Source organism: Ostrinia furnacalis, unplaced genomic scaffold (genome assembly GCF_004193835.3).
Source record: "Ostrinia furnacalis isolate ACB-3 unplaced genomic scaffold, ASM419383v2 OfSCF5158, whole genome shotgun sequence".
NCBI classification, from domain to species: Eukaryota; Metazoa; Arthropoda; class Insecta; order Lepidoptera; family Crambidae; genus Ostrinia; species Ostrinia furnacalis.
In genome coordinates, this window is record NW_021135397.1 from 77,785 (window position 1) to 91,169 (window position 13,385).

Genomic DNA, 13,385 nt, shown 5'->3' on the forward strand with positions numbered 1-13,385 from the left:
GTGCGGTTTTACGCATAGCCCGCAAATACCTTCAAAGGGATCGAATCAGCTGGCGCGTATTGCAGCTTTGGACGTGATTTCAAATACCGTTTGTGGTTAGTAATCGCCGTATTATCAATGCCAGCAATAAACATTCACGTTGTTTTGAGGGAAACGCGTTATGAATTCTTCCTGAAGTTTTTTTGTGAAACGAAACGTATTTTCTTTTGTCGATTAGTTGTGCGAAACAAACAGCTGTCAATTATTTTTTGTAAATATGTACAGTTATATTGACAGCACAGCCTAATAAGTACTTACACGCTTTCATTTATGTTTTTGTTTTGTCTCTTTTCATTTTATAAGGTTATTTTTTTAAGTTTCTTTTCAATTTAAAGTCTGTATTGACTACAAGCTCCACACCAGTGTGGCAATAGCTTTACGCCCGTATTCACAAACGATGCTTGCTTAAGTGAAGCAGCAAATCGAACGCACAGCGTTGAATAGAGCTCTGTGATTGGTTCACCCTGTGCGTCCACACGCGCACTGTAAGACCTCTTAGTAATGTTTGTGAATTGTGAATATTCACACAGAGCGGTCCGTTTAATCGTAATACGTTTTATTTAGCTATGACGTAGTTGTACGAGTGAATTTACACAATATTCTTGATTCCGAAAAAAACTTCGTCCTCACTTAACAAAGAATTATCACTTACCAATTCCTCTGGTGATCCCGGTTCCTTCATACCATTGCTCTTATCCGTGCTCCCCGTCTCTGTAAAGAAGAAATTTTCATTTAATTATGACGTCACAAATCAACTTTGAGTAGAACATGCACTGAGCAAAAAATAATTGAAAATACCGATTTTGTTAACCAGTTCACAAAATATCACTTCTGGACTTTTAAGCACTAAATATTTACATATTTATTTATCCACGTAACTGCTAGTCTGCGATATACCTACTAGTTTTCAATCAGGGTTTTATAACAATGTAATTAACTCCACCTATTTCTAATATTGACATTCTAATATTGCTCCCATACGGACTATATTTGGGTGACGGATTTAACCCCTTCACTTCTGAGAACCGTCCAAAATTACTCTATTTGTAGTGTACCAAAAATAAATTGAAAATCAAATTGCCCTCGTAATACCGCGTCATGTGTCTAAAACAGGCATCCAGGTGCTAACAAGCCTCCATTCATGAACTGATTGTGTGTATGTGAGTGTGTGTGTGTGTGTGTTGTGACGCAATCAGCACCCCTTCAACGCTGAATCGAAGCAAATTGAGCTCATACTGATAACTTTAAATTAAACCGTTTTAAACTGGAAAATCCTATTTTAACGCCGTCAATTCTGCATTCGAATTTTGAATCAACGCTTTTTTAATAGGATCCATAGATAAAGGAATCATTTAAATGTCAATTAAGTAATTTATATTATTTTAACTTGAATGTTATGAATGGCAATAGATTTAGCATTTCAATTTTAATAATAATTATATCATAAAACTTGAGAATAGTAAAAATTTGTAGAGCGTGAAGTAAAATTTGCAGAAAGAAATGCTTTGTAATTGAGGTCATTAAAATTTGCGCACCACGTGTTAACCTAGTAAAAAATACATTGTGTAGGTAGTACTATAACATTCTTTCAATCACGCAAGACTACGACAGTTTTCCTACACAAAATTACCTCTACAAAAAGACTCAATTGTCAATTTGAGTATAGAATATGACCTTAAACCATACATAACAAATAACTAGACGTGATTAGGTATTACTAGACTAGTTACAGACTACGCCTGACATAACAAATTGCATTCACGCGGCCGGCGGAAACATCATTAATTTTAATTGATTATAGTAGGGAATTTAGTGCAATGATTTGTATGGAGACCCCTCCACTTTGGTATAGAAGGCTCATTTTTGCAACAGTGGTTCTTTGGGTGCTCCTGAGTGGATTTCCGTCGGTAGACATCGGGAGCCCCCCCTGTGGTAGCAGGGGGAGGGGGGGCAAGTTTCCTTCCGCCGCGCTTCACTTTAAGGCCCATATCTTCAAAACTATGGGTATTAGGGCAAGTGTGGTATCATTTTCGGATAATTAAAGGATGGCGAATTCATTTCTAGAACAAATTTTTTGCCTTTTCATACAAAAAAATTGAAATAATGAGTAAAATTTACAAAAACCAAAAAGTATTTTTTAAATAAACGTTTACTTTTAAACCACTGGAGATAATCTAATAAAAAAAATATGACCAGAAAGCTACATTTATCAGGATTATAAAAATATAACATTGTATGGTACTTTTTTCGCAAAAAGTAGGTGAAAAAATTTTTTTCTTCAGGACAAAGCGGGCTAATATTATTGCGCATCGGAAAAAAATATTTATTTTATCCATGAATTCATACTATTTGGTTCATNTGTATCCCAAGCAGGTAAAAGGGCGTAGGGCGGGCAGTTGTCTCGTGGTCGTGTCGTGTAGGTAGATACTCGATGGTTAACCGGTTATCGGGTCGGTATGTTCTGGATTCCTTTATCACTCAATAGGACGTCTAATTGCGTGTTGGTGATGAGAGTCCAGGGTGTAATTTCACGTTCGGGGTCACCAATTTGGGGTTTCATGCGGTGGCGTTCCCCCAAGCCAAATGAAACACCGGTTAGCGTTAAGACGATGTGTAATCGGTTATCGTTGTACACGTTGTACACAACACAAAATATCACTCTAAACACAGTTTGGTAATCAGCGTAAACATTGCATGTATCACAAACAGCATACGGTATGATTAACTTATGTGCAATTACAATAGTTCGTGGAACGACCAAAAGTAGCTCCGAGTGAGCGGGAAAATGTGAAGTCCCGTTCCGTCAATTTTGACAGCTTGTGTCAGTGATGCGTTCAGAAATCCGAACGCCACACCATATTAATAATTTCGTCAAGGGGTACGGTAGACTGGATCGAAACCTTATATGAATAACAAAGCATAAAAAAATATCGATTTTGAGTCGACAACATATATCCGCAAAATTCGGATAATGGAGAATTTCGTTAAATTCCGATGGCACTGACAAACAATTTCAAACAAACCGCTGTCGCCATCTTTAGTAGTTCACTATCCACTCACTATGCGATCAACGCCAAAACCTTACTACCTCTTTGCTGGGTTGTCATCGATCCATAAATAAATGGAGATCAGTGCGTTTCGCGATTTTTATGATATAGCCCGACCAGGAATATAAAAACCCTCGCCATGTTGCGGAAAACTAATGGTACTAATTTCTTTTATTGGCAACAGTAACTGAAAACTTCATTGACATATTGTCACCTTGCATGTCAGTCTATTGCTGTCAAAGTGTAAACAAAGTTTATTTTAAATGTGTGCAATTGATTTTGTAAATTAAATTGCTAAAATCTTTTTATAGTCGTGTAAGAAAAGTGGTTCACAATGTGTTAAAGTATTTGTCGAAGAGAAATACTAAGGGTTCGGACAATATTTTCATTGAATAATGTTTCCGACAAAGGTTGTCAAATTGACTGACATGTTTATCGCATAGTACAGTCCACTATGAAAATTAGCTGTGGTTTGTTTCAACTACCTATTTTAAAAAAAATATCACTTTGTAAGTGTTGAATTTTATGTAATTGGGAAACAAGTACCGAGTTTAAAGCGTTCATCAGCAAACATTGCAGTTGAATATTCAAGTTCTGTTGATTATTGATGAATAATAAAATAAATCCTACTAGCTCGATTGATGGTTTCATTTAATTTATTTAAACCAGCTGCCTTACCTGGTATAACACCCTCAGTCTGTAGTAGCACTGCTTAACAACAGCACCAACATGCCTTTCGAATTTCAGACCGCCATCCATCCAGACACCAAGATTCCTAGCTTCATCTACTCGTTCAATGTTGGTGTTCTTCAATATAATTTCTAAAGCACAATTATTATTGATTTGGTTGACTTGATACTTTGAACCCAAAATCAAGAACTTGGTTTTATCCGGATTCAAAACTAAGTTATTTTCTTCAGACCATTCAGCTATATTTTGGAGTTCTTGGTTAATTTTACATACGGCTTCGCTGGTTTCCGACGGTTTAAAAGAAATATGTATTTGCAAGTCATCTGCGTATAAATGATGTTTAGTATGTACTATTGTTTGTGGCAGGTCAGCAGTATAAATAATGAAGAGTAGAGGCCCGAGTATGGAGCCCTGCGGGACACCTCTGTTTACAGGGGAAGTACTAGATACATGTCTTACACCACTACTAGATATAACTTCTACTTGTTGCGAACGATCGAATAGATAAGTAGAAAACCACTTAAGTGCAATATCATCAAATCCGTAGTATTTAAGTTTTGCGATAAGCAATTGCGTGTTAATAGTGTCGAATGCCCTGGAATAGTCTAATAGCACCAAAGCCGATCCCCGCCCTACATCCTGTCCCGCCAAAATGTCATCGACAACGTCAAGTAAAGCTGTCACCGTACTCCGTCCTTTACGGAAGCCCGACTGCTTCTCTGGTAAGATGTCATTTCTATGTAAGTACTCATTAATTTGTATGTTTACTGCCTTTTCTACTATTTTCGACATAAATGGTAAAATACTAATTGGCCTAAGATCTTTTAGCTGTGTGGGATTACTTGTTTTAGGTAGCGGTTTAACTATCGCGTTTTTCCAAGTATCTGGGAAAGTACCTGTTATAAGGGATTTATTTATGATAGCAGTAATGAGACTTAAAGTACGCGGTAGGGTTTTTAGTTGAACATAATCTTACATGACGGATTGTAGTTATTGTTACACAGTGAATAACAAATTAACAACAACATTTTCGTGTGCCGACGTAATAAAAATTTAAAATCAAAGACGCCGCCATTTCTAGTTTTGTTCGAAATTAATAAAACAGTCTTCCTTAATCGCGCTATTCTAATTAATTGAAAACAATTTCGCAGATAGTTCGTTCCTAACTGTTTAATTTTAAACATTTCAATTTTTTTGACATTTCAAATAAGTAACGAATTTATTATTTATTTAAGAAATGAGTAATTATACATTTTATAACTATTTTATTCCAAGTGAAAACTTGTATCGTAATCGCTTGAATATTTTTTCCCCTTTTTTTGCGAAATTTTAGTCGTAGCGAGATGTTATACCCTAGCCTTCTTCGATAAATGGACTATCCAATACAAAGTTATTTTGTCAAATCGAACCACCATTGCCTCACGTTGACACCACCATTACCATTGCATTAGCGTGTTCAACCAAACAATTACTCTTCCCAACTAATATTATAAATGCGAAAGTAACTCTGTCTGTCTGTCTGTCTGTCTGTTACGCTTTCCCGCTTAAACCTCGCAACCGATTTTGATGAAATTTGGCATAGAGATAGTTTGAGTCTCGGGAAAGAACATAGGATAGTTTTTATCCCGGTTTTTGAAACAGGGACGCGCGCGATAAAGTTTTTCTGTGACAGACAAAATTCCACGCGGGCGAAGCCGCGGGCGGAAAGCTAGTAGACTATATAAAATTAATAATTAAATAATATTGTGTAGATTATAAATAGGTAAGTATAAGAATCATATCTAAGCTAATGATTAATCCTCTAAAGTCATAGACTGCAGTGGAGGCAGCAACAATGTACCGACTCGGCCGACTATGAAATCGTGCGGGGCCTACGCAAATGTCATATCGGATTGTTGAGCTTATTGGCATGACGGTAAAGGTAGAGGCATACAGCGTTAATTTCTAATCATTTCTTTCTGCACTTTTTGTCTTTACGACACATTCTTTACACAGCCGGTATTAGTTTGTGAATCGGTTTACTATGACATGTGTAAGCAATGTGAAAGTTCGTTTGAGAAAAAGCTTTAACATCCTATTTAAGTCCGTATTCAACGGGAAAAAGTACCAAAATTACGGGAAACAAGTATTCTATTTTTTTTTTTAATTTCGTTCAACAAAATCGATCAAGCGATGCTCATAAATGCCCAATCACTAAAGTTGTGACAAACATTATGTTTATATTTGGCTTTACGTTTACTAGTATTTTAAGCTCGGTGTGCTCCAGTCCTTGTATCGTGAATACTGTCTTCTCACACAATATTCGCATCCCGATCGTGAGATGTTTCCCACGCCGAGGCTTCACTAAGATACCTGCCTTATTGCAATGAGCACAGAGCTGATAATGGATCGTCGCATTTTATTTTAGTTATGGATTGATGATGTGACATAAAACTGATACTGAAATTGGAGAAACTACCGCAGAAATGACTTCATTATAGTCATCTTATTACATAATAACATAATGCTCATAAATCAAGTAAATATAATAAAAAATATTAACAATTACACATAAAAAATATTAACAAACGGCCCGCCATTGCAAATTTTGCTATAGTACGAGTAAAAGTCATTGATCCCGCACGTTGACAACTTGTCAAGTGACATTCGAATGGCATTTGGCCAGGTTAAATAGGTAGGTAATTTTAATAATATTGTCATTGTCTGTTGCGGTCTGCAGATTTCTTAGCAAAAAAGTAATAATGTAATATTAGGAATATTAAGTATCCAGCAAATTAACGCCCGTATTCACAAACGATCCTTATTTAAGTGAAGCAGCAAATTGAACGCACAACGTTAGGAATAGAGCTCTGTGGTTGGTTTATTTGACACCCTGTGCGTCCACGCGCACGATGTTAAAAACATTATTTACTAAAGAATATGCGAAAGGAGTATAATTTTCCCTGACCGCCGGTTCTGAGAACGCAGAGGCGTTGCTTTATATTCTTTCTACACAAAAACAGACGTCATTAAGAAAGTGACATCCCATTATTTTTCATTTATAACAGCGGGTAATAAATGTTCACTCACGGTCATAAAGCATTTCCACTTGTTGCTAAACAAAACACAACGAAACTGTGAAAAACATTTCGCACTCGAAAAGGAACCAAAAGGATAAAAAAGAGTCAGATAATATCGTTAACAACTCTTTTGAGGGTGAAAAAAACCATTCATAATGACGTCGAACCGTTAAATAACGAAATGAACCGCCTTTTTAGCAGCTAATATTATAATTTAGCCCTAAATTTTCCACTTCACAGCTTCTACCCGCAGAACTGACGCCTGGGTACGCGCGACCACACAAATTATGCCATTTTAATTCTAAAGCCACCTTATTTTCAGCTTTAAAACATAGTGTTAAGGTTCAAATTTCCCTATGCTTCATTTGATACAGCCAACCACAGATAAATCTCGAATCCGTCAAAGTACATTAAATCACGGAAGTCTGATATTTTTGCATTTTTCTCATAGTTTTTCTCGGGTAGAAGTAGATTTTTATGCAAATGTATAATAGAATGTTTATGTTAAACTACCTACCATCTTTCAGGGAATGGTTGGTCCTGGGATAAAAAGTTCAAGAAATAATGTTTCTGTCGATATTCAGTCTATCTAGACTTTTCTTGAGTCTAGAGCAGATACAAAAAAGACGTTTTGACAAAACTTTCGTACCAACCCATTGTTAATGTAAGCTTTTTGAATTGTTGACGAAATTTATGATAACTTATACACACTATAACAATAGAAGTATTTTATTTGATCAGGTTATTATTATTCCTGATGAATGGGTTACTAAAGCGCGGTGTTTGAATGTCTAATATTTATTAACATATTTTAATTATAAATAACGGTTAAGAAAATAGCAATCCACACAATATCACGACTTAATTTGTTTCTTAATTAACCTCATTTCCATTCAATGTTGTTTAATTTGAATGTAAATTAGTTCATAATCATCCTTTTATTTTTTGAGTGCAAAGAGGAGCAGCCGGTTTTAATTGCTTTACAGCATTCTGAATTTCATTCTTTCATAGAATAACGGCCGAATNACTATTAGGCGCGATAATAAGCAATAAATTAGCGACAACAATAGGGTTGTGATTAACGGAATTAATACGACGGTTACTGTGATTACTGGGTTAATTACATTACACGCGGTTCGTTCCGGGTGACACGTGAGGGTTGGTCGCCATTTTGACGAGGACGTATGCTGAAACTGAACGAAGTTGTTACATAGGCTGAGTTGCATCACCTAACTTTAACGATAACCGGTGTTTTTTGTATGGAGTTTGACAAATTTTTGACGTTTGCTAATGTTAAAGTAAGTTAGTGCAACCCAGCCTTAGTAATCTCTCTGACCTCATTAAAGTGTGACTTCAATTTTTTTTAAAATGTGGTCCAAAGAAAAAGATGAAATCAATGAATTAATTACAGTCTCACAACGATTAAATAAAAGTAGCCTCATTTAAAGTATGTAATAGTTTTATCAGACTCTACTACATTCTACATTTTCTTTTTTTAACCCCTCATCAATCCCTCCAGCTAAGGTAAATGTATTCGTCTATCATAAATTAATATTTATTTTAAAGATTTAATTAACACAAGTTTTAGTCCTTATTACGTACTTAAAAACTAAAGACAACACTTTTAAAAAAAGGATTGGCAAGTTGACAATATTTTGTGCCAAGGGTCCATAAATATGTCACATTGGGTACAATATATTATGTCCTGTCAGCACCGCTTTATTACAATCATAACTAAAAGCTGATAAAATAAATACATACCTAATGAGCGCTACGCGTACAACCGAGCTAGTTAGTTCATTGAATGTAGCATTGTTATGACGTAATTAACAAAATGTCAGCAATCAACACTTCACAAAATTAAATAATAATAATAATAATAATAACATTAATACCAGCATAAAATGCTGAGAATTTAAAACAACTCAAAATAATAATAATAATAATAAAAACGTTTATTTGGCACAACACAATACAAATTACAAATTAAAACTTAAAATTAAAATAAAATTGCACCAAACAGGTCCTCGCTCAGCATAAGCCAAGGCACATAGTACCTCGACGCTGATATTCTGCGAGCACCGTTTATAGGCAGAGAGGGCGTCTAGCCTTACAAAAACAAAAACAAACTTATAAAATTTCAGAAAATGAAATAAAAACAGAACACCTACGTAAACACAAAATATTTTCGAAAATATATACCATACATACTATATTAAACGAACATCTTTCTAATTATTTACAATTATTATTTATTATTAGTTACAATTGCACATTATATACGTAATAAATATACCTATAGATCATTATTTTATTCGGATTTTTGCGTCTCCACCAGATGTCTTTTGTATTTAATTTTGAATGATCCAATGTGCGTGCATTCTCTGATGGGTGGAGGGATATTATTCCAACACTTTGATGCTGAATATTTAAAACTGCCCCTAAACGCCGCTGTGCTGTACGTTGGGCACATTAATCTATCATTCATGCGAGATTTCCGTTTAGTGAATTGTAATTTTTTAAACAAATATGATGGGTTCCCCTCTTTTATAACACCAAAAAGCAAAGTTGCAAAATGTAGCTTGCGTCGTGTTTCCATCTTCATTAAATTATTGCTATTTAGATACGGCGTTATGTGAGATCTACGAGGAATGGCGAAACAAAAACGAGCGCAAGAATTTTGAAGACGTTGAATCACTTTTTTTGTACGAGCTAATAGACACAGTCCAAGCAAAGAATCCGCATAGTTCATCTTCGACAGTATGAGCGATTCGCAAAGGTAAATTCTCATCTCTGTGCTCAGGTACTGCCTTACCTGGTATAACACCCTCAGTCTGTAGTAGCACTGTTTAACAACAGCACCAACATGCCTTTCGAATTTCAGACCGCCATCCATCCAGACACCAAGATTCCTAGCTTCATCTACTCGTTCAATGTTGGTGTTCTTCAATATAATTTCTAAAGCACAATTATTATTGATTTGGTTGACTTGATACTTTGAACCCAAAATCAAGAACTTGGTTTTATCCGGATTCAAAACTAAGTTATTTTCTTCAGACCATTCAGCTATATTTTGGAGTTCTTGGTTAATTTTACATACGGCTTCGCTGGTTTATGGTTCCTTCAAGACTAACCTGATTTCCACTAAGCAAACAATCTTTGGTTCGGTTTAGTTATAAAAATTTTGTAACAATTTTTGCTTAATGGAACCAACCAACATTGGTTCTAGTTTGCATAATTAGTTTAAATAAGTGCTTAGGGACCATGCTGTATAGTTCTTTATAGTTTTTAAAAGTTGGCCAAAGCGGGTTGGTTCCGCAAGTGACAGTGCTGTATCTCTGTTGTTAGTCGTTAAAAATGTACCATAATTTTTTTGAAGATAGAATGCGTTATTTTAGCGCCATCTATGTACTTAACTCAATTTCACTCAAAGTGTGGGTTGGTTCCTGTTTGCATAAATGGGTCCAAATGTCAATTGAGGTTACGTTTCGGTCCACGATCGCCACATAATAGATTTCAACAATAAAAAGTATCACCTTTGAAATCATTGTTTTAATTAAATAAAAATGCAAGCATTAATTTTTTTACATGATAAAACGAGATTTATATATAATAGAAACTAAAAATAAACTGTTCTATGTTAAGTTGATTGAGTATATTTCCATAAAAGACAATACATAACCAAACGATGCTGCGTGTAATGGATAAAAAACGTAAAGTTATAATTTGTGTAAATGAAAACATACTTTTTTTGGTAAATGTTGCCATTATGTAAACATTTGAGAGCTGCTTAGCTGATCACGGCTTCAAATCCGTTGAGTGGCGTTTGAGAATACCATTTAAAATTGAAGGATACTTAAATTTAGGAGCCCGTCAGCTGAGTGACAGATTTGAGTAGTGTTTCAGTATTCGGCCGTAAGAAGCATAAAGTCAGCAGACAAAATACATATTATGTATGAATTCAAACGTGCTTTAATACATTGATGAAGTGATGACTCTATCTTGATAAATTCCATATTCCACAAGCTTTTTTGAGAGCACAATGCTGTTAGAAATATGTTGTTTAAATCTTAGTCTGTGTTAAAGACTGCAACTGTCCAATTTAAACATACTTAATACGATACGTGAAACTTACAGCTTCTTAGGCTGAGTTGCACCACCTAACTTTAACGGTAACTATGACGATAACCGGTGCTTTTTGTATGGAGTTTGACAAATTTTTGGCGTTTGTCAAAGTTAAAGAAAGATGGTGCAACCCAACCTTAGAATACTTGACGATCATGTCACTTTAAGGGCTCTTACAAAATAAAACGTATGTCGTCCTAAAATGTAAAACGTGTGTGTCCTAAAGAATTTTTGAGCAGGAGATTTTATTTAAAAGAGCTCTAACAGCCGTTGCAAGGAAAAATCAGCGGAAAAATACCACCTTAACAAGGAACTTCCATTTCCCCAAAATTGTCGCCAATTAAAAAGTACCCCTAGTCGTCATTATGTCACAGTGATCCATCAGCCGTCAGCTGTCAGCCGTCAACGGTTTATGCAACGGCTTTCACTCTTGATCGCCGCGGTCACGTCTGCTCTTGCGCAAGCCATTGTTTAAGGCGGGAGAGTTTATACGGAGCGATTAGGAAGAGACTGGATTGGTACGGGTTAACTTTCTTTTAATAATATGGTGTTGTCAAATAAAGGTATCAGTGAATATTGATCTACGATTAGTTATGTTTAGTTTTATTTTGCGTTCGCTCGTCGCTCGTCTCAGCCGAAAGACGTCCACTGCTGGACAAAGGCCTCCCCCAAGGATTTCCACAAAGACCGGTCCTGCGCCGCTTGCATCCAGGTACTTCCCGCGACCTTCACCAGATCGTCGGTCCACCTTGTGGGAGGCCTGCCCACGCTACGTCTTCCAGCTCGTGGTCGCCACTCAAGAACTTTCCTGCCCCAGCGGCCATCAGCTCTTCGAGCTATGTGCCTCGCCCACTGCCACTTGATTTTAGCGATTCTGCGGGCTATGTCAGTCACTCTGGTTCTCCTACGGATCTCCTCATTTCTGATTCGATCACGCAGGGAAACTCCGAGCATAGCACGCTCCATCACTCTTTGGGTGACCTTGAGCCTTCTTATGAGGCCCATAGTAAGCGACCACGTCTCAGAGTATTTTGCGTATTGGGAAAGAACTCCGATGTGACCAATATGGTCAAAGGACTTTGTTTCTTAGATTTTTTTATGGTCTTGATGGCATCTCTTTATGAACCGGACGAGTCATTAATTTAACATCATCATTATCATCTCAGCCATAGGACGTCCACTGCTGAACATAGGCCTCCCCCAATGCTTTCCATGTTACCCGGTTGGTAGCGGCCTGCGTCAATAATTTGCGGCATTAATTTATAGCGCCCCTATTCCCATACAAGCAAAGCTTATACTTGAGTACTAGATAACGTCATGTTGGATGCATTCGCATACTTCACAAATCATCTACTAAACGACCTGTCCAACTAACGAAACTTTACTCGCCAATAGTAGAGAAGATTGAGATCGCCCCGTGTAAACGCCATTCCGGGAGATTTATGAGCCCGAGATGACAGTCCGAGGCAAAGAAAGCGCGCAACGGAAGGTTCTAATGAAGAGCCCATAATGGACCTAAGTAAATTCCTCTTTGTTAAAAGATCCACGCGATAATATTAAATCTGTCCGGAGTTATCCGTTCCGGACTTGAGATATGTAAAGTACGCAAAAAACTTATCAATTTCGCTGAAACTTCGCTGAATTTCACGCTGAAAGTTTTTAACGAGCTAGGGTTTACATTTTTTATCTGTTTTAGAACGCTAAAATAAAGAATGTTCTAGTACTGAAATTTGATTTAGGGAATGTTTTAACAAGCTTAATTAGACTGCAAAAAGCTGAGAGTTTATAAAAGAACAATATTATTTTGTAAACTTGTTAAATCTTTTGATAAAACAAGAACAATAAGTTCGTTAATGTCTGGAATACTTCAAACCCAGATAATTAAATTCGAGGACTCTTTTTTGTTGCAAAAATTTCTCTATGGAAGGCATATAAAATGACTCTTCTCCATACTACTCTAGTATACTTTAGTTGTAAATTATAATTGCATTAATAACTATGACTGGAATAAAAAAGCAGAAGATCCTGCTCTGTGGTGCTCATTAGCGTGCTTAACGTCCAGCAGTGGAATGTCATAGGCTGAAAAATGTTAATATGTCTTTGCCTATTATTAAAAATAAAAAATGTTTACGGAGTTGGGCTTCAGGTCAGTTCACTATCTCATATTGCACAACGTCGTGTCGTAACAAAACAAATGACGACTCCCACTCATGACGTCTCGCAATAATAACCTGGAGGGCTATTCCAAATCGCTGTTTACATCGTTTCGGGTCTGTCACCGTCACTCATGCTTGCTTCTCGCTTTGCGTGAGAAGGATGGCAACATTCGAAACTATAGATAACCATTTTCGAAGTAGTCCTTCTGGTCCATATTTTGTCGGCAGTAGACAGTAACTGTCGGCCCTTTGAAGCCCATGATTGATCC

The 13,385-nt window shown here is 36.4% G+C and overlaps 1 protein-coding gene across 1 annotated transcript in view; it reads right to left on the reverse strand.

Moving 5' to 3' along the window:
- Positions 1–628: 628 nt before the first annotated feature.
- The window catches only part of LOC114360746 (apoptosis-stimulating of p53 protein 1-like), a 173,873-nt gene continuing 161,116 nt past the window's right edge, over positions 629–13,385 (reverse strand). The window contains exon 5 of the mRNA XM_028315536.1: positions 629–750. Coding sequence (XP_028171337.1) covers positions 629–750 — 122 coding nt within the window. The remainder of the gene's footprint in view (positions 751–13,385) is intronic.